This window comes from Lissotriton helveticus, chromosome 7, assembly GCF_964261635.1.
Source record: "Lissotriton helveticus chromosome 7, aLisHel1.1, whole genome shotgun sequence".
In the NCBI taxonomy this organism is placed as follows: domain Eukaryota; kingdom Metazoa; phylum Chordata; class Amphibia; order Caudata; family Salamandridae; genus Lissotriton; species Lissotriton helveticus.
In genome coordinates this window covers 1484636474-1484664245 of record NC_136068.1, presented here as the reverse complement: position 1 = coordinate 1484664245, position 27772 = coordinate 1484636474, and the positions used below count along the sequence as shown (strand labels likewise).

Below are 27772 nucleotides of genomic sequence, written 5' to 3'. Positions count from 1 at the left end.
GTGCTTCTACAAGAGACCCATTTAATTGGCAATAAATGTTTGGCACTCCACAAGGGTGGGTACAAGTTAGTGGCGCACGCTGGCTTCACTACTGGTTCCAGGGGTGTTGGGATTTTGGTCAAGAACTCCTTCCCGTTGTCTGTGCAGGGCACTTGGATTGATCAGAGGGGTAGATATGTGGGGGTATCCGGGCAGGTTGGGGGTCGGACTGTTGTCTTATTGTCGGTGTACGTGCCGCCTGGCCTGCAGAATGAGACCTATTGTGATTTGGGAAACGTCTTCCTTTCTCTACCTCTTGGCGACTTAGTGATTGGCGGCGATTTCAATTCAGTTCTGGATGGCGAAATGGATCGTGGTCCATCCCGTGTGCTTCGACAATCACAAAAATGGTTTAAAAAAAAAAAAGGACAATAACGTGGAAAATTCTTGTTTTTGTTGTTATCAATTCAGCCAGTGTTTCTTAACCTGGGCCCTGGAACACCACGGGGCCAAGGACGCCTACTTGGGGAGGGTCTGGGACTGCCGAGAAAATTAAATATTATTACCAGATTAATAAAGTGTGTATAAATATAAATAAACATTTTAAAACGCCATGTTAATTTAAAGGAATCTGCAACCCATGGTTCAAAATGAAGCGGTTATCCTCGGCTTAATTTGTGGAAGCAGCGCATGTAAAGTAAACAGCATTTGGTATGAACAATTTATGGCCTCGATTAAAGAACATTTTTATGTTTGAACAAAACGAAAGCAAGCATTTGGGGAGCTAAAGCGAAATGCTAACATTGCCTCTTCTTTTAGAAGTGAAAGCCCACATTTTGAATGCTTCCAACTTTTTAAATGATAGCTTTTTGTACATTTCGATTCTGTAGGGGTCCATAGAGCTAAAAGGTTAAGAACTGTGAAAAGAGTTAACACCCAGTTATTGATTTTACTTTCAGCGCGCGTGCCTAGAGCTGAAAGTTTAAAAAAAAGACGAGGAGAGGTTTATCCTCGGCTTAATTTGTGGAAGCAGCGCATGTATAGTAAACAGCATTTGGTATGAACAATTTATGGCCTTCATTAAAGCACATTTATGTGTGAACAAAATGAGAGCAAGCATTTGGAGCTAAAGTGAAATGCTAACAATGCCTCTACTTTTTGAAGTAAAAGCCCACATTTTGAATGCCTCCAACGTATTAAATGTTCGCTTTAAGTACATTTCAATTCTGTAGGGGTCCATAGAGCTAAACAGTTAAGAACTGTGAAAAGAGTGAACACCCAGTGATTGACTTTACTTTCAGCGTGCGCACCTAGTGCAGAAAGTTAAAAAAAAGACGAGGAGAGGAGGAGGCAGCAGGGGGAGGGCAGAGAGGAGAAGACCTGCGCCTGTTTCCCCTGGGGAGCGAGCAGGAACCATCTGTTAATTACAAACATATGGTTTCAAAGCTTGCTCCCGCAAGGGAATCGCCAAACGTGCACGCGTTGCCATTGAAAGCAATGCAATTTTTGCACGTTTTTGCCTGAAAAACTGAATCGATTACTAAAGGTCTCCTATGCAGCTCATGCGCGCTACGTAGGCGGGACCTAAAAAGCAAACAGTATTCTCAAATCAAAGCTGTGTAGACCTGATGAATGAAGTGATGTACGATATATGGGCAGATTGTCAAATGTAATTAGAAGTCATTTTTAGATGAGTGTAGAGACAACCGTAGACTCTGGCAAGAGCATTTACTACATAAGCAGAGAGAGACCCACACACACATTAGCAGAGGATATAGTATGGCCACCAACCACTAGCATAGAGCGGTCCTGAAGTTAGACCTGCGGGAACTTGAGGCGTAAAGTACTAAAAGGCTTACCAACTTCTTTTCATCATTGTTTTACTTAGCAGAATTATCCAAGTGTGCCGAATACCACATCAGTAGAACTCGGTCAACCTAATAAAGTGACTGCTTTCTGACCAGGCTGGACCGGTTTTCTCCGCAGACACTGAAGTAGGAATACTATCCTGTTATTATGAGTGACCCGGAAATGAGCCATATTTCCCCATCCCGGTAGTTACCCATAAGGGTAATGGTGACCCAGAGATGTGAGGAGAATCCAGCACATAACAAATTCGACCTTGAAAGTTCATTTCAGGTTTAAGAAATGAGGAATTGCAGGGCTGAATAATCCCAAATCCAATTGCCCAGATAATCCCTCATTTTTCTCTGCACTTTAATGAGGAGATTTCAGCTGTTTTCAGCAGCCGAGATCTCCATTTAAAGTTAAAAAAAATATTGTAATTTCAATAGTACCAGAAACTACTGTTACTGGCTCCATAGGAGTGAGAGACCTAAAGCTTTTTTTTTTTTTAAATAAAGCAAAGAATACGCGATAGTCAAGCGGCATTCACCATACGACGGGTTGAATAAGATTCAGCTTTCACCCATTAGATGCTGCATCTAAGCAAACAATCACTTCATAAGCATACGTTTTTCTCTACACCCTCAAAAAGGCATAATAATTTACACCACTAAAAAGTAGCTTTAACATTTGATTTCCCACCATGTCCACAGTGTGTCTGCTTTTGAGTGGGAGAAGTGTGGCATGCGCTAGTGAGAGGGATAAAAGGTTAAATGCAAAATGTATTTAATTGAGCTAATTAAGTCTATATTGCAGCTTACATGAATAGATATATTTTGATAGATTATTTTCTTTGTAAATATTGTATCATTTTAGTCGATCTTTTGTATTGTAATCTTATGTGGTATTTCTTAGATTTTTTTTTTTTTAAAGAAGCTTTACCATAGTGTAAATATTTTGAAGGCATGTTTCCTAACAAATCTAAAGTTACTGATGTGAGACATTAATTTTGTAATCATCTATATGTGAATATGAACATATGTTCTTTGGTTTTAATGATTATATAAAACTATCATCGTCTAAATAAACGAAGTTGCATTTAATGGGCAGTGAGTGACAGAAAGAAGAAACAACTCTCTTGTAGTACATTTATTTCCTCTCACTTTGGAGCAATTCATGAACGTGTGTCCACATCAGACAGAGAAAGTAGTGGTTGCTGTTCCCCATTTTCACAGCTGTGCTGTCTGAAGCTCATGCACAAACTAAGAAATTTCAAGTAAAGAATGTGCACTTTAGGCAGTACAATAGTTCTAAAAAGACACGGCTCAGCTCCCCACTCACACAATTGTTTAAGATACATCCTTACTTTCATTTTGAGGCCTGCCTCACTCATAGCAGCTGTAACCACTATTCACACTACACTACCATATTGCTGCATACCCTTTCACAGTCTGAAGTTATTGAGGTCCTTTAAAGCTCGGTGGTAATACAGAACAAGCACTGGCAAAGTCAATCGGTCTGGACTTTAACTTAGCTACAGTACCTCAAATAATCACTAGATGTCCATCTCAAGTCAGAAGATCTAGCAAGAAGTCTTTAACAAGGCTGCATCCCTTCAAAACTGTACTAGATGTCCTGCTCAAGCCATAAGCAACTGCTTAACAAGTCTGTCACAAACCTGCAATAACTCATGTTGTTACTAAATGTCCCTCACAAGTAACATGCAACTGCCTCAAATATCACTCAACGTTGAGGGTGTGTGGCTTCAACATGAATATGTACATATCCCTTTTTGCTACTCTAACTATTTGTGCTTGATTTCAAAAGGGTAAGTAGTATGCTAATGCTGGTATATTCCTTCATACATCATGTTGGGAAACAGTGGCCCTATATTTAGGTCCCTATGAAATGCCCACTGCCTTAGGCTACGGTCATTACTAGAGATTTCTCTTGAGTCAGAGGTTAAATCTTCAAAATTATTTCCAACAGCTGCAGCTCCTCAAGACATTATTAGAGGTCACTCGAGCCAGATACAAAGGCATGGATAGTCTTTTATGAAGCTGCAGTTCGACAAGTTGTTACTAGGTGTCCCTCTCAAGTCAAATGCAAAAGCATTGATATTCTTTCATGAAGCTGCAGTACCACTTTTTGTTAATAAAGTTCCTGATCAAGTCAGATGCAACTGCTTTAAATGACCTGCACCAAGCTGGGGGCTGTGGCTTTTGTATATGCATTTTCCTCAAGGCATTACTAGAGCTCACTCTTGAGTCAGATGCAACAGTAATGAAATTCCTTCATGAAGCTCCACTAGTCTTCACTGGGTGTCTGCCTCAAGTCAAATGCAAAGGAACTGATATTATTTAATGAAGGTGCAGCTCCACAAGTCGCAACTAGAGGTCCCTTTTGAGGCAAATGCAAAACCATTTTAACTCTTTCATGAAGCTCTAGTTCTAATAATCATTAATTACTATGTGTCCCTTACAAGTCAAATGCAAAAACATTGAAATCTTACTTGAAGGCGCACTTCCACTAGCCGTTACTTGGTGTCCCTCTCAAGCCAGATGCAAAGGCATTTACATTTTTTCGTAAAGCTGCAGTTCCACTAGTCGTCCCTAAGTGTCCCTCACAGGATAAATGCAAAAGCATTGCAATTTTTTTATGAAGCCCCAGTTCCACTAGTCATTACAAAGTGTCCATATCAAGTCAGATGCAAAAGCACTGATATTCTGTCATGAAGCTGCAGGTCCATTTGTTGTAATAGAAGTCCATTCAAGTCAGATGCAACTGCTTGAAATGGCCTACAACAAGCTGAGGCGATGCAGCTATAATATATGAATTTGCATACACATTTATGCTATTGTAAGCACTTGTCCTTATTTTTCTTAGGTTTAATTAATTGCCAAAGCTTTCATGGCAGCGAGTCAAGATTATATATTCTATATTTCTATTAAAGGAAGAGAAGGCACACTGCTATTTATAGGAGCTTTTATTCACTGATAAGTACAATTGTGTTTAGAAAACTCATTTTGGCTGTTTATATTTAGGTGGGTGTGCATAAACTAGTGAGTTTTTGCTTCGAGAGGTGGTGCATACCCACCGCTGGGAAAACGTTTTGAGTTCTCTCTCAAGGCAGATACAAGTGGTTGAAATGTCAGTCACCACCCTGAGGAAGGAGTAGCTTCAAGCTAAAAATCAGCATATTATACTCTTGCTACTCCAAAGACTTGTACTAATTTTCTCTAGTATGAATAAGTATACCAAGGAAATCAACATTGTAATTTACAATAAGTTTCTTGAGAGTTATGGAAATAGTTGATCAAACTCTACTGTACATAGACACTGACAGTCAGTAGGATGCCTAACTGTCTAATAAGGTCTATTATTAGGACCTGTTTTTTAGGTGCATGTGAACATTTGCAAGGCCAAAATGCAGTCGCTAAAAGTGAAAGCAACCCAAGGCTGGACTATTGATCTACAAATTCTGCTGGGGTGGAATGGAGTATAATTTGAGTGACAGATGAACGAACCAATGGTGAAAGAGAGTTGGCTGGAATCCGTTATATATGCATTTTTGTATGTTTCCTTGGAAAACATGAGGCTGGCAAGACGTCTTTAGGTTAGACCTATAAACGTCTTGTAATATTTACTGGATATTTGTACTGTCTGCGAGTCACAAGTTGGAAGGATGACGCCATTTAAGAAAATGTTTCTGACTACTACAGGTTTAATGAGAAATATTTGAAAATGACCCACAAAGACAGTATTACCACTGCTTAATACCCATTTTCATCAGAATTGTACCACCACATTTACTAGGATAGCCTAAACAAGGCCTGTGCTTGATGGATTGTTCTTTGTTTTGTTACTCAAAGGTCAGCCCGTTATGCCAAACGTCGCGGAGGATTCCAGGCACAGTATCTTCGTATTTGCTGCTCAAACTAAAAAGGTGATTTCGTCATTTTATCAGGAACGGAAACTACATTGATTTCACCCCAATTTCAAGGAGAGAATCCCAGTTTTAGCATGAATTGCTCGGCTATAGTCTCATGCAATACTTGGGTGAAGTTCGAGAGAAGAGGTGAGGATGTAGTTAGAGAGGAGGTTATAGTAGATGTTCTTAGGACGGATGAGACATCCCAGAGCATTAAGACTCTTCAGGAAGATAGCACAGTCGGTGTAATTTTCAGGGCACAAAATAAAATCTGAGACCGGGTGATTAAGCCTGTCATTCTTATGAAACAGATAAAATGCATATTATTGAACTTATACCCTGACAGCTTTATAAGGCACTGACTCGTGTCAAGAAACCTCCAATTTAGCCAACATGTCAATGCATCTGAAAAGTAGGTAGGGCATGTCACATATATGTTCAAATTTCTGCTTTTTTGCTGTTAAGTATGAGTCACTACCAGTTGCACCCGCCAAGCAGGGCCAGGACTTTTTATGCACTTTGGTGTATACATATGTGCAAACAAGCCCGTAGAAGTCACTACCAGTTGAAGCAGCACCCACCTAGGAACATCCTGACTTTTTATACGCTTTGGGATATATGTGTGTCAATACGCACATACACACAATTATCTTTTCTTAAACTTTACACACTGCTAAATGTCTTCTGAGTATCACAGACAATCTGCGGTATCCACCAAAACACGTTTTTTTGTTTATGTTTCGGGATTATACTACAGGAATCTCAAGAGATTCTGGAAAATTCTCTAACCCACAACTATTTGAGGCATGCTTGATCATCAGAGATATTTCCAACCATGGTAGGTAAATAACATCATGGTGGACGAAACCATTACTGGGAGTTCTCAGATAAATGTTTCTTGGATAGTCGCAGGGATCCAATACAACTTAAAAATATCTTGGGATATACCCGGAACTTATCCTGTAATTATGGGTATCCCAGATATTATATGAACCTTAACAAATCCGGGTACAGGATAAGATGCAATGTCCACCCGTGGTGTTATGCCAACATGTTTCGGCCATTTGGAAAGCCCATAGAGGTCTCTGGCCAATATCAGTACTACTATGATCCCTGCCTGGCTAATCACTCAAGCCTTGCAAATAATAAGACCTAATTTTCCTGAGATCCCTATGGGCTTTCCGAATGGCTAAAACCTGTTGTCATAGGAACATGGGAAAATGGACACTGCATCTCACTCTATACCTGAATTTGTTAAGATTTATTTTAATCATATCTGGGATACATATGATTAAAGGATAAGTTCTGAGTATATTCCAAGATATTTTAAAGTTGTATTTGATTCCTCTGATTATCCAAGAAACATTTATGTAAGAACTCCCAGCAATGGCTGAGTCTGCCATGGTGGTATTTACCTGCCACAGTGTCACAAATCGCTGATGATGAAGCATGCCATGATAAACTGTGGGTGAGATGATTTTTCAAAATCTCTTGAGATTCCAATAGGACACTCTTGAAACACACAAAAGTTTCTTGGTGGTTACATGGCATTTTTATTGATAATATGTTGTGATGTGGAGGATATGTCTAGGCGTTTATCCCTCTTTCTCTCCAACTGTGAAATTACATGAGGTCTTCTTACCTGTGATGTGATAGACCGAGTTGAACCCCAGTCCGAATCGCCCCACGGTGTTGGGATCCTTCAGTTTGACACTGTTCCCTGTGCTCTGGATTCCTTCCCAGTCATCATCAGAGAAGGTGGCGTTGTTATACGCTAGCAGAGCAGGACCTGATGATGGCAGAGAGAGATTAATCAATGGAGATAACAAAGGACATGAAGGACACACTTTACAGGAATCTCAGTATCTGGAACGGCCAATAAATGTATTCTATTCACTTGACCCAGAAGAGGGAACTCGATCCAACTCAAACTAAAGCAGTAAAAATCCTCACTACATCCTTGAAGTCAAAAATATCCTCCTCCCTATCAGTTAAGAGCAGTCAAGGGAAAGTACTATGAACTGTCTAAGCTCAGAAAGGTGAATGAAGCACTACGGATGGACAGGATATTTACACAAAATTGGCTGGGATATTATAGAAAATCACTCTACACTAAAGAGCTAATATTTTATTCAGAGTATATGTCTGGAAAAAGTACCGAAACGATTTCAAAGATAGCCTCGATTTGTAATTAGGCTCTGATGGGGCAGTGCCTATTCCATTTCTGTAGGCACCACCCCATCAATTGCACTTGACACTTCATCTTGTCTCCACCTAGTGACCTCTTTCCTGTCTTCATTCAATCACTAGTATCGGGGCACGATTGGGAGTCTCTCCCGGTTCACCTAAAACTGTGAAGTGGTCTGTTATGAAATTCTTAGTGCAATAAAACATCTATTACATAAATAAATTCAATAAAAAAGCAAGTTAAATTAACTTAATTATTTTGAAGAGCCAACCATTTTCTGCTGACATTTAATCGGTGGCTATTTTGAGCATCATCGGGTTGTTAGTGATGGAAGACCTGGTCTACAGATCCATGGACCATTCAATTAGGCTGCCTTATGGAGCTTTCTCAGGAAACAATCAAGATCATGACAAAATGTTTGATAGAACTCTTTGCTCACTGCATTTGTAAGTTCCCATAGGCTGTAAGGAAATTAACTTGTTTGGGAAGAAACCTATAGCTCTACAGATTCACATAATAAATGCATTTTAAATCTGGGAGAGTTACTATGTAGCTAGAATATTGCCTCAGACCCAGGACTTCAGGTGTGCAAATAATTTTTACTAAATTCACATTAATCATAAATTTTCTCTATGTAGGTTTCCTCTTAGGATTTGAGGAAATATACTATTTCTGCGGAGTTTATGAAATACGAAAGCATTGATAAAATAATTTATGAGTTTATTCTTAAACCTAAACTGGCAGATTTTTTAACAGGCAGAACATACTCCTTCGTAAGATTATTTACAAGCTGCATGCACATTTGCAGTTTTGTTCTCCTTCAGTTAGACCAAAATCCGCTGTTGGAAAAACCCCTTCCCCGAAACATCCTATAGTGGTGTTTGGGAATTTTACACTTCATTTGAGAACGTATTCCAGCTTATTTGCTTTTGTTTTAAATCCATTAATGGGTGGGCGCATCCACTGAAAGTCTTAGAGAATACTTTGTCCTCCACCTTGGGTACAAATGTTCTACCCAAACACTTGACTTACAACAATGAAAAAAACATTCTTCAATGGAGGAAATTCTACCAATGTATTTGCACGTTAAGCACATAAACGGCCAGATTCATCATACTAAAATCGGCTCGCAAAGGGCCAGATTCTGAGAATCTGGCCCTTTGCGAGCGCTATTTTTGCATTTGGGATTCATCATCCCAAATGCAAAAATCGCTATACTAGAAATCGCTATATTGCGAAGAATCGCATTTAAGGAATCTCAATTAGAGATTCTTTAAATGCTATTCATGAACCTTTTTAAAATTGCGAATTTGCAATATGGGGCCGCTATTTACCGCAAAGTGTAACTTCGTGGTAAATAGCGAAAACTTAGAAAAATGCACTTTAGTGCATTTTTCGAAGTTGTATGTTACACATACACATGTCCTTTGGACATGTGTGTGCACAACACCAGTGTACATTTGCATTTCAGGGGTGCAACAGGGTGTCCTTTGGACACCCTGGCACCCTTGAAATCGCTTCCTTATTTGCGATTCGCTAATTGCTAATCGCAAATAAGGAATGACTCCCCCTTCATTCCTATGGGCCTTGAGGCTCATAGGAATGAATGGGAAAGCCATTCCTTATTTGCGATTCGCAATTAGCGAATCGCAAATAAGGAAGCAGTAGAAATCGCAAAATAAATTGCGATTTCTACATGCATCCCGTTTTGCGAGTCTTTAATAGCGATTCCTTAATAAACGCTATTAAGGACTCGCAAAAGAGGACAATGATGAATCTGGGGGAAAATGTCAAGGATGTGGCATTTACTAATTGCACTTTATAAATTCAGGTGAACAAACCATGTTTTGAACATAGTCCTGCAACCCTAAGCAGGAAAACTGGGGAAGTTACAGTGCAGGCCAACAGGGATGGAAAACTGCAACTCAAAGGTGTACTCCATGAATTCTCATCAGGAAAATCGTTAACACTTCTAAACAGGTTCTGCTTTAGTTTGCATACCTTGGAACTTATCTAAGTCTTCTGACCAGAGAGTTTCCTTTCCATAATCCCTCTCATCATGGACAAAAATGACTTCACTGGCACCAGCATCGTCTGCATTCTGGATCAGCTCCTGGAAGTAGGTGTGAAGAAGAAATAATGTTTTAATCCTTGACAAAGTGCTCCTATACCATTCCACAGCACATATCTTCTCTTAGCCACTTTCTTCACATTTACTCTTGGGCTAGATACAGTCCTATTGATGTACCACAAAAGCTGAGCACTAATGAATAGGAACATATGCTGGGCAATGCAGGTCTAGCAGAAACAATGATTTTCAGAGTCTTTCTAAAAGAAAGAACATTCTGAATCTTCTTGAAAGCACGAGGCAATTGTTTCCACTGTTCAGCTCCTAAAATGTGAGAAATTTACCTCCTCCTTTTATTCTGGCTGTTTGCAGCAGCAGTTGTCCCAGAAAGCAAAGGGCAGCCAGGCTTATAGGATTGTATTAATTTGGTCCTAGATGACTTCCCTGAGAGAAATGTAGGTACTTGAATTGAATTCTCTGCTCCACTGGTGGGCAGGAGCTTTTTACGTGCTTCTGACCATGTCCTACCATGGCAGGCAAAGGGAATTGCCAGTCTTAGGAAGCAAAGATTGTGGTAACTAAAGCTGCTGCAAATTGTATAACGTATAGGCACAAAATGGAGGTCCCCCTTATTTGCAATAATACCTGCGGACATGATACTCTTCCGACAACGGATTCTTGGTGGTTCAGAAATACACTATTTCCTCTTTGAAGATGTCCAGGACAGGGCCAGTCGCCTTTTATCAGGTCACTACACAGAAGGATGGCAGACAGGCACCTTGGAAGAAGCCCACCAAAGTTTCCTCTGACTTTGATATAATGAATGAGGAAGGAAAAGATTTTCACAATGCAGTGTCTCCCAGAATTAGAATATCCTGGTGCTAAACTACTCCCCCGATTCATGTGGAGCAGCAAAGACAGGTTTGATAAACCATGTTTCCTGTAAAACACAGAGGGATTGGGGATGGAATGTAAATACAGGACAGCAGGAGCGTTCCTCTGTTGGCCAAAAATTATTATGAATCACTAGACGATTGGAGGTAGAGCAGTGAAGAGCTATTGAGGGAACACATTTCGAACAAGCATTGTTAAAATTAATAGTTTCGGTGTTGGCCACCAGCCTTCTGGCAGTTCTTGTATTGTTTTGTCATGGTTTGTGCAAAAAGTTATTGTCTGGTAATATGCCGGGTCCTCATCAATCTGAAATAACACAAATCATTTGCCACAGCCAAAAACGTTTTTTTGCTCTAAAAACCCCCACACACATTACCATACTGCTCCCTAGAACTGAAGTGAGCTACTTTGGGTTTGGATGTGTTCCTTGTGAAAGGAAGGCATGCTCTAACTCTTAGTGAAATATGCCAATGGCTGAAGTGGGTTGATGCATTGCTTGAAGGATACCAATAGCACACTAATGTATGAAGTTGGTCTGAAACCCCTTTTATTAACTAAGGGCAAGATGTACGATGCTTTTTTCATGTGGCAAACGGGCCTGTTCACAGAATCAGGGCATTTGCGACCGGAAAAAAGCATTTTTCAATGTACCAAACTCTATTTTGTGATTTGGTAACCTATGACCGAATCGTTAATAGGTTTGCGATTCAGTATTAGGAAGGGGCGTGTTTAGGGCATCCCTTCCCAATAGGGACTCACAGTGTTATGTGGGAATGTTTTGCCACTGTAAAGTGGTCACATAACATTCAAATACTTCAAGTAGGTGTAACTCATTCACAAACAGGAAAGGGTTCCCAAGGGGGATGTACGTTGTTACAACGCATGCTTTTAGCACGCATGCTGTAACAACGCGGTTTTTATAACGCATTCTTTTACAACGCATAACAGAAAGGGGTGTTGGATAGTGAATATTTTAATTTACTATTCCAACACCAGTACTCGTTGACACTAGAGAAGGTGTTGGATAGTAAATTAAAAGTATTCCCTATCCTTGAGCGCCCCCCAGAGTCATGCGTTGTAATAGAATGCGATTTAAAAACCGCGTTGTAATAGCACTGCGTGCTAAAAGTTGCGTCTTAAACGACGTTCCCCTCCCAAGGGACCACTTCCCCTTTGTGAATGAGTGTGGGAACGTTTTTTAAAAGCAGGCAGTGGTCCCACAGACAACGGCCTACTCTTAAAAAATGAAACTGAAACGTTTCATTTTTCTTTTTGTAACACATCCCATTTTCCTTTAAGGAAAACGGGCTGCATTTTTAAAACAAGCATTTGCAATGCAATAGGTTACGCATTTACGCGAGTTTCGGCTATTGGCATTGTAAATGACAATGCCTTTTATTTATGTTTTAAAAACAAAAACATAAATAAAAGGCACTGTCATTTGCAATGGCAATAGCTCAAACTCAGAGAAATGCGAGACCTATTGCATTCCAAATGCTTGTTGGAGACAGTGATGTATCATATTCAATGATCTAGCCTAAACTTCAAGTTACATTTCTAAATTTTAATCTGTTTTAGATTCTTTAAGAGCATTACAAATTCTAGTTTTAATTTAAAAAGCTTTGTCACTCAGACCTACAGTGCTCTATCTTTGTTTCCAATATTCCAAAAAGAGCTAAATCTGCAGTCGTAGAAGGACTATGAGGGTCACATGTGGTCCTGTTGGAAGCAACAGGAAGAAAGAAAACATGACAACGTGGGACTGTTTAGCGGCATCAAAATGCACATGAAGTGATTTGTTTTCATTAATGATATACGATCGTAAATGTTGATGTTTGAATAAAATAAAGAACGCATCAGCATCGCTCAGTAACATTGTGTACCACACAAAGGGGACCATATGGGAAGTGGTAAAACCAGGGATAAGGCTTATTATGAAGTATCTGAGTAAAGAACAGGCCACATGACCATCTATTTACAAAGCTACAAGTGGTTCCGTTGGGTAAGCACCACGAGGTACTAGTTTAGAACAAAAATATTTCTTCAGAATCACTATTGAATTATACCAAACAATCCTGAATGTACCACAACTACAACAATTTAATAAAAATATATAAATGTATTACTTATTTTGTTTTGATTTTTCTGTTTTTCAGACACATTTTGTAAACACTTTGCACAAAAAATATATACAGGCTGTCTAAAAAAGGCACATCCAAGCCAATTCTTCTCATATATTGTTATTTACTTCTAACACATCTCTTCAGTTGTTTTCTTTTGGCTGAACATTATTGAACATACCAGGATATGCCAATTCTGTGTTAGGATTCTACTTAGTCCATTAAAAAAGAATTCCAAAGTGATGTTTTCTTTATTTCTTTATGTTCAATAAGAAAATAAATATTTTGAATTTAAACAACATGAACTCTCGGTGTCCTGATGTTCTTGTTTCAGCTGTTCCTAGTTCAGAATGTTTGTAAATGTTCTATGTTTACACCCCGAAGATGAGGCTGGATCACTCTGGTTTCACCTACTTCAGGGCTTTCGGCCAGTGATACTATGTCCCTGATAGTTTCACATATGTGGTCTCTCGTGTTCAAGATAGAAGGCGGTAAGGTCATAGGTGATGTAATAAATGTCAGGTCATCAATGATGTAATCCAGGAAAGATCATAGTTGAGGTAATCAAGGAAAGGTCATAGGTGAGGAACTCCAGGTAAGGTCATAGGTGAGGTAATACAAGTAAAGTCATCAATGATGTAATCCCGGTAAGGTCATTGATGATGTAAACCAGGAAAGATCATTGATGATGTAATCCAGGAAAGGTCATCAATGAGGGAATCCAGGTGAGGTCATCGATTATGTAATCCAGGTAAGGTAATCAATGAAGTAATCCAAGAAAGGCACTAGTGTCACAAAGGGCACAGATTATTTGTGTGCTAGGTCAACCAGCGAAATTTAATCAATAAAGTGTTCCAAGCTTAAAGTTCCTTTTCATTGCAGTATTTTATTCATACTTCAATAGAGATATTCGATGATTAATATTCTACTTTCATTTGTTTTTTACAACAGTTCAAGTATTCCCAACCATCCATTAGTTCCAATGCATTTCGGCCCACTGGCCTTCATCTGGGAAAACTCTGAAACAAGGAGTGGTAACTGTCACTATTTATACTTTAACAGTAGTATGTAAATCACTTACATTTCATATCTGGCATCATTAACTTAAGGTTCATGCATTTTTGGTGCTACCATTTAAAACAACCCGCATATAAATGCACATTCGATATTGTAGTCCGTGATCAAAGCCTTATATACACAATCTAGTGAGCCGGTACTAGGATTCGGGAAACCTAATAGGTTAATTATATGCTTAGCGGAACGCATTATCTAGCAAACGTACGTGAAAGCAAACATTCAGGATAGTAATATTTAAAAAAAAGTTCACGTGTCTTTTAAATAAGCTCAAATTGTTAAGCATAATGCGGCATGGTTGTTTAAGTAACAATTCCCGAAGCGCGAGGTTAACTTGCGTGCAAGGGCACTCAGAATGAATGCTCTCGGTGCTGATATTAAATAAATGTAATGTTACGAGTAAACTGCCAGCAGTTATATGATGTTCCTTCTTACCGGGTATACGGGAACGTAGATTCTCTTAGCGATGCAACCAAAGCTCTCAGCGCGGTACTAAGTTGGCGTGTGACGCGTGTGGGTTGTGCTAAGGTTTTTTAAAAGGCGCGCCTACATTTGTTAAAGGGCCAGTACGAGATATGTAACAATTTTCCAAAACGATACAAACATTTCACAGCTAAACGATAAATACGATTAATTTACCATGGAGACAGAGGTACATAATGCATTTAAGTATAATCATTACAAGCTTATAAATAGCAGCTAAATTCAGTTCTTTCATTGATCCCCTGGGGGCGCAGTGTTTGTAAATGAAATATCCAGTAATTTTCACGTTTTAGTAAAGTCTTTCTGTTATCACTCTCCTCATCTTTTTCCACAATTTCCAATATGCATGCTTTGATCTGATTAATCTGGTGGTTTTGTTCAATGAAGTGATTGGCAACCGCTGATTTGGCTGCTTTTGTTCTTATGTTACTTTTATGCTCAGTCAGTCTTGTTTTGAGCTTGCGTTCAGTTTGTCCCACATATGCTTTACCACATGGGCATTTTAACATGTAGATAACATTTTTCGTGTCGCAGGTTCCATTAACCAGGAGTTTGATTTTATTACCCCGCATAGGGTGTGTGATGGTGTTACCCTCCATAATGTTATTGCAATTGCTGCAATTTCTGCACGGAATGGTACCTTTGTAAATAGTAGGCTGTTTTGTGAGAGTCGATTTTTTTATGATTTCACCAAGGTTCTGCGCTCTGGTAAATGCAAAAATGGGTTCATCCTGGAAGATGTTATTGAAATCTAATTCTGTTTTTAGCAAACGCCAATGTCTTTTGATGATTTTCTTAAATTGTGGAGTGATTGTGGAGTATTTGCTCACACATGTGATTTTGGTGGTTTTCTTACTGGTTTTAGATGTAAGTAAGGACTGTCTGTTTTTAGCTGTGGCTCTTTTGTGAGCTTCCTGCAATACATCATCTGGGTATCCTCTTTTTTTGAATTTATTGATCATGCTAATTGCTTGTGTCTTGGATTCCTTCGGGTCTGAGACAATTCTTTGTACACGGAGTAATTGAGAGTATGGCAAGTGTTGCTTGAGAGGTGTAGGGTGGAAGCTTTGGTAGGCCAGAAGGTTATTGCGATCAGTCGCCTTGGTGTATAGGGTAGTTTCAAACTTCTCACCTGTTCTAGAGATGGTTACATCCAAGTAGTTGATTTGTGTTTCATTTATAATGTGAGTAAATTGGATTCTGGGATCAATCAGATTTAACTGTTGAATATTGCTGATGAGTTGATCTTTTGTATTTCTCCACAAGATAAAGATATCGTCTATAAATCGCAGGTATAGACGTAGTCCTTGCTGCCATTGGGTGTTCTGTAGAATGTATTTATTTTCATATTGGTGCATGAAAATATTCGCGTATGCTGGGGCTGCTGGATTTCCCATGGCGGTACCAGACTTTTGTAGGAACCATTTGTCCTCCCATTTGAAGAAACTGTGCATCAACGTGAAATTGAGTAGCTCAAGTAAGAATATTTTCATGTTTTCATCGTATTCCATCTCAAGTAGTGCAGCTTCCACGGCCTCGATCCCCAATGAGTGGGGTATGGAGGTGTACAGTGCTTGTACGTCAATGGTACACATAAGTATCTTTTCGTTCGGTTCCAATTTCACGTTGTCCAACTTATTTAAAAAGTCTGTGGTGTCCTTGATGAAGGAATTCATTGTGATGACATAAGGTTGAAGATATTTATCTAACAGTTTCCCAATCGGTTCCTGTATACTGCCACATGTTGATACTATAGGGCGACAAGGTGGGTGCAAAGGATCCTTGTGGATCTTGGGTGTAAGGTAAAATCTAGGTGTCCTAGGGTGATCCATAATGAGGTATTTTTTCATTTTGTCATCCACGCATCCTTTGTTGATGCCTTCTGTAATTATGCTTTGTAGTACCACTTGGATGTCCTTGGTAGGGTTTGTCTGTAGTTCCATATAGGTACTCTCATCATTTAAATGCACCAGGGCTTGTGACATGTAGTACTCTTTGTTCATGATGACCAGAGCGCCACCCTTGTCCGCTCTCTGACAGATGATGTGAGGGTTAGATGCTATATTTTTAAGAGTAGCTAGTTCTTTCTGAGTGAGGTTTTTACTTTTTGTTTTTTTGCGATAGTTGATTTTAGTAAGGTCTTGTTTGACCAGTTGTTCGAACAAATCCAAAGTTTTATGGCTGATTGGGGCCATATAGGTACTAGTGGTGGTGAGACCTTTCAGAGAATCTTCCTTGCTTGGTTGTTGGTCCTGTTGTTCTCCTACAATGTTGGAGAAAAAATGACGCAATCTAAGTTTTCTCATCAGCTTGAAAAAACTTATATTCACTTCTAGGTGGTTGGTATTAGCAGTAGGTACAAATGATGTGCCTTTTTGTAAAGTTTTCATCTGTACTTTGTTTAGGTGAGTATCAGAAATGTTAATGACTAGGTTGTCTTGGTCTTCTTCTTCTCTTTCTTGGACATCATGTGTCTGGTTTGTGGAGCGTCCTTCTCCTTCGTCTGTTCTACGCTTTCGTCTTGACCTCCTCGGTCGTCCCCTTCGTTGGGGCCTTCTCCTAAAAAAGGCTGAGCTGAAGTGCTTGTAGTAGCTGTGGTTGGTACTCTTGTAGGTCTTTTACCAGCTGCCTCAGAAGTGCCATCTGTGTCTGAAGATGAAGTATCGGTCTGTTGGGTGTATGGGCGGTTTTGTCTCCGTTTAGCATATACTTCTGCCCAGCTATATACTTCATTTAATTTATAGTCGATGGTATCACGACGATATTTACGCAGTTTTCTTTCATTGACCTCCTCCATATGTTTTGCCAATTGGGTCTTGGTTTCCTCTAGTATTTGGTCAAGTTCTGCTGTTGTCATCATTTTACCTAACTCTTCCTTTACTGTTGTTAGCTCATTATCAAGTTCCTCTAATATTTGAGACAGTTCTTCAACTATCAGCAGGATGAGGTCCAAGGAACATTTATTTAGGATAGCATACCACTTGTCTGTGAATTTTTTCGAATTTTTGCATAATGATGGTTTTAATAATATTCTCAGTCCCCTTGGGATTCTAGACGCTTTATGGTATCTGACCATGGTACTCGCGTGAAGTCGTTGATTAATGATTTTACGTGACAGGTACAACAGTTGTTTCATTTGTTGGTCCTTGGATTTAGTTGTGGTATACGTAAATGTTTCTTCATGGATGAGTGAATATATTTTTGCAGACTCCTCATTGGTGTATGCGAAAGTATCAGCTTTTGTCTCCGTGAGTTTTGTGATTTCATCGTATTGCATTTTATTCCTATGCGTGCTACAACTATGTTGCAGGACTGTGATACTAAAGTTTAGATTATAGTTGTGCACAGCTGGATATTAAGTTCTGGATTAAGGCGTAAATCGTGCTCCTTCGTATACTCCCTGCTTTGGAGTATATTCTATGAACTACAAGACGCACTAGCACTGAACGGCACTAGTGTCACAAAGGGCACAGATTATTTGTGTGCTAGGTCAACCAGCGAAATTTAATCAATAAAGTGTTCCAAGCTTAAAGTTCCTTTTCATTGCAGTATTTTATTCATACTTCAATAGAGATATTCGATGATTAATATTCTACTTTCATTTGTTTTTTACAACAGTTCAAGTATTCCCAACCATCCATTAGTTCCAATGCATTTCGGCCCACTGGCCTTCATCTGGGAAAACTCTGAAACAAGGAGTGGTAACTGTCACTATTTATACTTTAACAGTAGTATGTAAATCACTTACATTTCATATCTGGCATCATTAACTTAAGGTTCATGCATTTTTGGTGCTACCATTTAAAACAACCCGCATATAAATGCACATTCGATATTGTAGTCCGTGATCAAAGCCTTATATACACAATCTAGTGAGCCGGTACTAGGATTCGGGAAACCTAATAGGTTAATTATATGCTTAGCGGAACGCATTATCTAGCAAACGTACGTGAAAGCAAACATTCAGGATAGTAATATTTAAAAAAAAGTTCACGTGTCTTTTAAATAAGCTCAAATTGTTAAGCATAATGCGGCATGGTTGTTTAAGTAACAATTCCCGAAGCGCGAGGTTAACTTGCGTGCAAGGGCACTCAGAATGAATGCTCTCGGTGCTGATATTAAATAAATGTAATGTTACGAGTAAACTGCCAGCAGTTATATGATGTTCCTTCTTACCGGGTATACGGGAACGTAGATTCTCTTAGCGATGCAACCAAAGCTCTCAGCGCGGTACTAAGTTGGCGTGTGACGCGTGTGGGTTGTGCTAAGGTTTTTTAAAAGGCGCGCCTACATTTGTTAAAGGGCCAGTACGAGATATGTAACAATTTTCCAAAACGATACAAACATTTCACAGCTAAACGATAAATACGATTAATTTACCATGGAGACAGAGGTACATAATGCATTTAAGTATAATCATTACAAGCTTATAAATAGCAGCTAAATTCAGTTCTTTCATTGATCCCCTGGGGGCGCAGTGTTTGTAAATGAAATATCCAGTAATTTTCACGTTTTAGTAAAGTCTTTCTGTTATCACTCTCCTCATCTTTTTCCACAATTTCCAATATGCATGCTTTGATCTGATTAATCTGGTGGTTTTGTTCAATGAAGTGATTGGCAACCGCTGATTTGGCTGCTTTTGTTCTTATGTTACTTTTAAAGATGAGGAGAGTGATAACAGAAAGACTTTACTAAAACGTGAAAATTACTGGATATTTCATTTACAAACACTGCGCCCCCAGGGGATCAATGAAAGAACTGAATTTATAAGCTTGTAATGATTATACTTAAATGCATTATGTACCTCTGTCTCCATGGTAAATTAATCGTATTTATCGTTTAGCTGTGAAATGTTTGTATCGTTTTGGAAAATTGTTACATATCTCGTACTGGCCCTTTAACAAATGTAGGCGCGCCTTTTAAAAAACCTTAGCACAACCCACACGCGTCACACGCCAACTTAGTACCGCGCTGAGAGCTTTGGTTGCATCGCTAAGAGAATCTACGTTCCCGTATACCCGGTAAGAAGGAACATCATATAACTGCTGGCAGTTTACTCGTAACATTACATTTATTTAATATCAGCACCGAGAGCATTCATTCTGAGTGCCCTTGCACGCAAGTTAACCTCGCGCTTCGGGAATTGTTACTTAAACAACCATGCCGCATTATGCTTAACAATTTGAGCTTATTTAAAAGACACGTGAACTTTTTTTAAAATATTACTATCCTGAATGTTTGCTTTCACGTACGTTTGCTAGATAATGCGTTCCGCTAAGCATATAATTAACCTATTAGGTTTCCCGAATCCTAGTACCGGCTCACTAGATTGTGTATATAAGGCTTTGATCACGGACTACAATATCGAATGTGCATTTATATGCGGGTTGTTTTAAATGGTAGCACCAAAAATGCATGAACCTTAAGTTAATGATGCCAGATATGAAATGTAAGTGATTTACATACTACTGTTAAAGTATAAATAGTGACAGTTACCACTCCTTGTTTCAGAGTTTTCCCAGATGAAGGCCAGTGGGCCGAAATGCATTGGAACTAATGGATGGTTGGGAATACTTGAACTGTTGTAAAAAACAAATGAAAGTAGAATATTAATCATCGAATATCTCTATTGAAGTATGAATAAAATACTGCAATGAAAAGGAACTTTAAGCTTGGAACACTTTATTGATTAAATTTCGCTGGTTGACCTAGCACACAAATAATCTGTGCCCTTTGTGACACTAGTGCCGTTCAGTGCTAGTGCGTCTTGTAGTTCATAGAATATACTCCAAAGCAGGGAGTATACGAAGGAGCACGATTTACGCCTTAATCCAGAACTTAATATCCAGCTGTGCACAACTATAATCTAAACTTTAGTATCACAGTCCTGCAACATAGTTGTAGCACGCATAGGAATAAAATGCAATACGATGAAATCACAAAACTCAAGGAGACAAAAGCTGATACTTTCGCATACACCAATGAGGAGTCTGCAAAAATATATTCACTCATCCATGAAGAAACATTTACGTATACCACAACTAAATCCAAGGACCAACAAATGAAACAACTGTTGTACCTGTCACGTAAAATCATTAATCAACGACTTCACGCGAGTACCATGGTCAGATACCATAAAGCGTCTAGAATCCCAAGGGGACTGAGAATATTATTAAAACCATCATTATGCAAAAATTCGAAAAAATTCACAGACAAGTGGTATGCTATCCTAAATAAATGTTCCTTGGACCTCATCCTGCTGATAGTTGAAGAACTGTCTCAAATATTAGAGGAACTTGATAATGAGCTAACAACAGTAAAGGAAGAGTTAGGTAAAATGATGACAACAGCAGAACTTGACCAAATACTAGAGGAAACCAAGACCCAATTGGCAAAACATATGGAGGAGGTCAATGAAAGAAAACTGCGTAAATATCGTCGTGATACCATCGACTATAAATTAAATGAAGTATATAGCTGGGCAGAAGTATATGCTAAACGGAGACAAAACCGCCCATACACCCAACAGACCGATACTTCATCTTCAGACACAGATGGCACTTCTGAGGCAGCTGGTAAAAGACCTACAAGAGTACCAACCACAGCTACTACAAGCACTTCAGCTCAGCCTTTTTTAGGAGAAGGCCCCAACGATAGGGGACGACCGAGGAGGTCAAGACGAAAGCGTAGAACAGACGAAGGAGAAGGACCCTCCACAAACCAGACACATGATGTCCAAGAAAGAGAAGAAGAAGACCAAGACAACCTAGTCATTAACATTTCTGATACTCACCTAAACAAAGTACAGATGAAAACTTTACAAAAAGGCACATCATTTGTACCTACTGCTAATACCAACCACCTAGAAGTGAATATAAGTTTTTTCAAGCTGATGAGAAAACTTAGATTGCGTCATTTTTTCTCCAACATTGTAGGAGAACAACAGGACCAACAACCAAGCAAGGAAGATTCTCTGAAAGGTCTCACCACCACTAGTACCTATATGGCCCCAATCAGCCATAAAACTTTGGATTTGTTCGAACAACTGGTCAAACAAGACCTTACTAAAATCAACTATCGCAAAAAAACAAAAAGTAAAAACCTCACTCAGAAAGAACTAGCTACTCTTAAAAATATAGCATCTAACCCTCACATCATCTGTCAGAGAGCGGACAAGGGTGGCGCTCTGGTCATCATGAACAAAGAGTACTACATGTCACAAGCCCTGGTGCATTTAAATGATGAGAGTACCTATATGGAACTACAGACAAACCCTACCAAGGACATCCAAGTGGTACTACAAAGCATAATTACAGAAGGCATCAACAAAGGATGCGTGGATGACAAAATGAAAAAATACCTCATTATGGATCACCCTAGGACACCTAGATTTTACCTTACACCCAAGATCCACAAGGATCCTTTGCACCCACCTTGTCGCCCTATAGTATCAACATGTGGCAGTATACAGGAACCGATTGGGAAACTGTTAGATAAATATCTTCAACCTTATGTCATCACAATGAATTCCTTCATCAAGGACACCACAGACTTTTTAAATAAGTTGGACAACGTGAAATTGGAACCGAACGAAAAGATACTTATGTGTACCATTGACGTACAAGCACTGTACACCTCCATACCCCACTCATTGGGGATCGAGGCCGTGGAAGCTGCACTACTTGAGATGGAATACGATGAAAACATGAAAATATTCTTACTTGAGCTACTAAATTTCACGTTGATGCACAGTTTCTTCAAATGGGAGGACAAATGGTTCCTACAAAAGTCTGGTACCGCCATGGGAAATCCAGCAGCCCCAGCATACGCGAATATTTTCATGCACCAATATGAAAATAAATACATTCTACAGAACACCCAATGGCAGCAAGGACTACGTCTATACCTGCGATTTATAGACGATATCTTTATCTTGTGGAGAAATACAAAAGATCAACTCATCAGCAATATTCAACAGTTAAATCTGATTGATCCCAGAATCCAATTTACTCACATTATAAATGAAACACAAATCAACTACTTGGATGTAACCATCTCTAGAACAGGTGAGAAGTTTGAAACTACCCTATACACCAAGGCGACTGATCGCAATAACCTTCTGGCCTACCAAAGCTTCCACCCTACACCTCTCAAGCAACACTTGCCATACTCTCAATTACTCCGTGTACAAAGAATTGTCTCAGACCCGAAGGAATCCAAGACACAAGCAATTAGCATGATCAATAAATTCAAAAAAAGAGGATACCCAGATGATGTATTGCAGGAAGCTCACAAAAGAGCCACAGCTAAAAACAGACAGTCCTTACTTACATCTAAAACCAGTAAGAAAACCACCAAAATCACATGTGTGAGCAAATACTCCACAATCACTCCACAATTTAAGAAAATCATCAAAAGACATTGGCGTTTGCTAAAAACAGAATTAGATTTCAATAACATCTTCCAGGATGAACCCATTTTTGCATTTACCAGAGCGCAGAACCTTGGTGAAATCATAAAAAAATCGACTCTCACAAAACAGCCTACTATTTACAAAGGTACCATTCCGTGCAGAAATTGCAGCAATTGCAATAACATTATGGAGGGTAACACCATCACACACCCTATGCGGGGTAATAAAATCAAACTCCTGGTTAATGGAACCTGCGACACGAAAAATGTTATCTACATGTTAAAATGCCCATGTGGTAAAGCATATGTGGGACAAACTGAACGCAAGCTCAAAACAAGACTGACTGAGCATAAAAGTAACATAAGAACAAAAGCAGCCAAATCAGCGGTTGCCAATCACTTCATTGAACAAAACCACCAGATTAATCAGATCAAAGCATGCATATTGGAAATTGTGGAAAAAGATGAGGAGAGTGATAACAGAAAGACTTTACTAAAACGTGAAAATTACTGGATATTTCATTTACAAACACTGCGCCCCCAGGGGATCAATGAAAGAACTGAATTTAGCTGCTATTTATAAGCTTGTAATGATTATACTTAAATGCATTATGTACCTCTGTCTCCATGGTAAATTAATCGTATTTATCGTTTAGCTGTGAAATGTTTGTATCGTTTTGGAAAATTGTTACATATCTCGTACTGGCCCTTTAACAAATGTAGGCGCGCCTTTTAAAAAACCTTAGCACAACCCACACGCGTCACACGCCAACTTAGTACCGCGCTGAGAGCTTTGGTTGCATCGCTAAGAGAATCTACGTTCCCGTATACCCGGTAAGAAGGAACATCATATAACTGCTGGCAGTTTACTCGTAACATTACATTTATTTAATATCAGCACCGAGAGCATTCATTCTGAGTGCCCTTGCACGCAAGTTAACCTCGCGCTTCGGGAATTGTTACTTAAACAACCATGCCGCATTATGCTTAACAATTTGAGCTTATTTAAAAGACACGTGAACTTTTTTTAAAATATTACTATCCTGAATGTTTGCTTTCACGTACGTTTGCTAGATAATGCGTTCCGCTAAGCATATAATTAACCTATTAGGTTTCCCGAATCCTAGTACCGGCTCACTAGATTGTGTATATAAGGCTTTGATCACGGACTACAATATCGAATGTGCATTTATATGCGGGTTGTTTTAAATGGTAGCACCAAAAATGCATGAACCTTAAGTTAATGATGCCAGATATGAAATGTAAGTGATTTACATACTACTGTTAAAGTATAAATAGTGACAGTTACCACTCCTTGTTTCAGAGTTTTCCCAGATGAAGGCCAGTGGGCCGAAATGCATTGGAACTAATGGATGGTTGGGAATACTTGAACTGTTGTAAAAAACAAATGAAAGTAGAATATTAATCATCGAATATCTCTATTGAAGTATGAATAAAATACTGCAATGAAAAGGAACTTTAAGCTTGGAACACTTTATTGATTAAATTTCGCTGGTTGACCTAGCACACAAATAATCTGTGCCCTTTGTGACACTAGTGCCGTTCAGTGCTAGTGCGTCTTGTAGTTCATAGAATATACTCCAAAGCAGGGAGTATACGAAGGAGCACGATTTACGCCTTAATCCAGAACTTAATATCCAGCTGTGCACAACTATAATCTAAACTTTAGTAATCCAAGAAAGGACATCATTGAGGTGATCCAGGAAAGGTAATCGATGATGTAATCCAGGTAAATTCATGGGTGAGGTAATCCAGGTAAGGTCATCAATGAGGTAATCCAGGAAAGGTCATCAATGAGGTGATCCAGGAAAGGTCATCAATGATGTAATCCAGGTAAATTCATGGGTGAGGTAATCCAGGTAAGGTCATCAATGAGGGAATCCAGAAAAGGTCATCAATGAGGGAATTCAGAAAAGGTCATCAATGAGAGAATCCAGGTAAGGTCATCGATGATGTAATCCAGGTAAGGTCATCAATGAGGTGATCCAGGTAAGGTCATCAATGACGTAATCCAGGAAAGTCATTGATGATGTAGTCCAGGTGAGGTCATTGATGATGTAGTCCAGGTGAGGTCATCAATGAGCTAATCCAGGTGAGGTCATCTATGATGTAATCCAGGGAAATAGGAAACAGAGGACTTGTTTCCAGATGGGGGCTTTATTTTGACAACCTATTGTCTTTTAGGAGTTGTACTCTTGGATTCTTTGCACTGAACCAACTGTACTAACACAGCTGATCTCAATGATGTGAAAAAGAAAATAAGTCCTAGAGGCTAAAATATGGGATCCTAACATGATAGAGCTAAGTGGCATCATTACATGCACACCATCCCTTAATGTTATGTTATAGTTATTTGTAAAGTCACACTTATCACCCGAAGTGTATCCAGGCGCTGGAGCAAGTGTGTAGGCCATCTGCTTGGGGTCAATAGAAGAGCCTTGTCTTGAGCTTCTTGCAGGTCTCAAGAAGAAAGTACGCGGCCCTTAGGTGTAGAGGGAGGTTGTTGCATGTTTTGGGTGCAAGGTATGAGAAGGCAAGCCCTCCTGTTCTGCTTCTATGGATGCAGGGTGTGAGAGAGAGAGAGAGAGAGTGTAGGTATCTGGTGGGTTGGTGGAAGAGGAGGTGGCAGCTGAGGTATGCTGGTCCTATGTTGTACAGTGCCTTGTAGGCATGCGATAGGAGCCTGAATTGGCAGCATTTGTGTATCAGCAGCCAGTGGAGTTTTCTGAGGTGTGGTGTGAAGTGGGTGCGACATGGGAGACCCAGGACAAGTCTAGCTGTGGATGGTCTCAAGTCGGTGGAGGAGGTGGGCTGGTACTCCTGCATAGCTGCATAGAGAGCGCTGCTGTATTATAGATTGCTAGTGACGAGGGCTTGAGTGACAATACGCCTGGTGTTCATGGGGATCCATATGTGGATTTTTTCTGAGGTGCTTTCTGATGCTGGGCACATGTAGATCTCAGAGCCAGGGAGAGGAGATCAAAGCAAAGCAGCCAGAACGAGCTGATCATTGCATCCTAGAGTGTTCACGTTGGCCCATCTATAGTCCAACAATGAATGCTTCTTGACGCAATAACACAGCTATCTCGTTTGTATAAATCTCCTGGATCGCAAGCGCCAAGATGGAAGGACAACGATGCACAAGTGTTGATGACTTGGTTTTTAAAAGAGAGGTTGCAGCCTTTAGGACTAGTCTCCCAGCTAATAGTCCCCTGGAGCACAAGGCGATCGCAGCCCCAGGAGGCTTTGCGTAAAGTGCAGAGAAATTTGCAATCAATATTATGGCACATGGGCACCTTGTGCAGTCTTATCAGACAAGGTGGGGTGCTCCCCGGTGTGGTACACGGGTTTGTTGTGCTGCGTTGATTTAAATCCAGTCGTTCCAGTTGCTTTTGGGGGTGGCTCTAAGAAGATCCTCACCATGAGGTGAAAGATTAACACCAAGATCCCGGGTACCAGATCCTGGTTGACTGAAGTTGGCCACATATATGTATTCCCACCAAGGGAATGTAAGGTGCCTTACTCCCTTCATCGAGTCTGCATGGTTTCTAAGTATTAACTGAGAATGGCCTTTATCAGATTTCTCTCGTAGGTAAGATCATAATTTTGGTAAAATCATGTAAAATCATGTTTGTTGACAAAATACATTGATACAGTATAAAAATGGAAATAAATTAGTTTAGTGAGGGACTCTTACAAAATGCAGATACAATTTGTTTCTCTTGCCTTTATCTTTGGACTCAATAAAGATGAATGGTAAGGAACGTAGCAACAATGCTCTCCTAAAGTTAATAACAGTGACTTTTTAAAAAATGAAAGCACTATGGCTGACTAGGATTAATACCCTTAACCCCCCTTTTCCTTGATGTCAAACACCTTAATGTTACGCCATCCTCCACCAGCTGTATATCCTTTTTCATTTTGACAAGGCCTCGTTGTTTTTCTTAAAAATGTAATTGGCACAATATAGCACAGACAATTGTCATTACTAAAAATGTACGCTTTCCAATTTTTGCTACTTTCTATCGTCCTGTATATAGAAATGCAAGTCTGGCTAAGAAAATTTGTTTTAAAGAAATGATACTCTAGTTTTAAGCATCAGTGAATGTATATAGATAAGAAATAGGCAATAGACTGTCATTGTTTGTCAGCCGAAAATACAGTTTTATTCAGCTTAGAAAAAAGTGGCTGTACACTCATCTAAAAATAATGTTTTATTCTGTTTAGAAAAAGTGGCTGAACATTCATTTGTCCTGATGAAGACAAAAGATTTTGTCGAAACGCGTTGACACACACAGCCCAACTCTGCAAAATCGGAGATGCTTTAAAGAAATCTTTTATTATCAATTTGCTTTTGGTTTTTTATAATGTACTAAGAAAAAGTTACATACAATTGATGTACCATATTTTTTACTGTGAATATCCGATGTATAGAGCTATATTTATTGATCTTTTTTAAAAATAGCAGAATTAAAAAATATTTTTTGATATCATTACAGTTTATTGCACTATTTTTTGTCTAATGTTTATATAACATGTTCCTTTAAATAGCCAGCTCCTTGTACTCGTAGTCTGCCTGGGCGTATACTTTTTCACAAAAAATTGTTTTCCCTGACCCAGGAGTCGATCCTTACCAGGGGGTCCTTGATACCTACATAAAATTCCCACCAGTTTGACCCATTAAGGGATATATCACTGTTGGCCCGATATCTCGCTCAGGTTTTGGCTTCAGACTGTGGAAGAGTTTTCATAAATTG

General features: G+C 39.3%; 1 protein-coding gene across 3 annotated transcripts in view; it reads right to left on the bottom strand.

Annotated features, from left to right (window-relative positions):
- LOC144770405 (sacsin-like) overlaps positions 1-27772 on the bottom strand; it is a 435405-nt gene that overhangs the window by 166281 nt on the left and 241352 nt on the right. For all 3 annotated transcript variants that reach the window (XM_078654913.1, XM_078654915.1, XM_078654914.1), the window contains 2 exons: positions 9945-10056; positions 7398-7544 (listed from right to left, as the gene is read on the bottom strand). In XM_078654913.1, coding sequence (XP_078511039.1) covers positions 7398-7544; positions 9945-10056 — 259 coding nt within the window. The remainder of the gene's footprint in view (positions 1-7397; positions 7545-9944; positions 10057-27772) is intronic.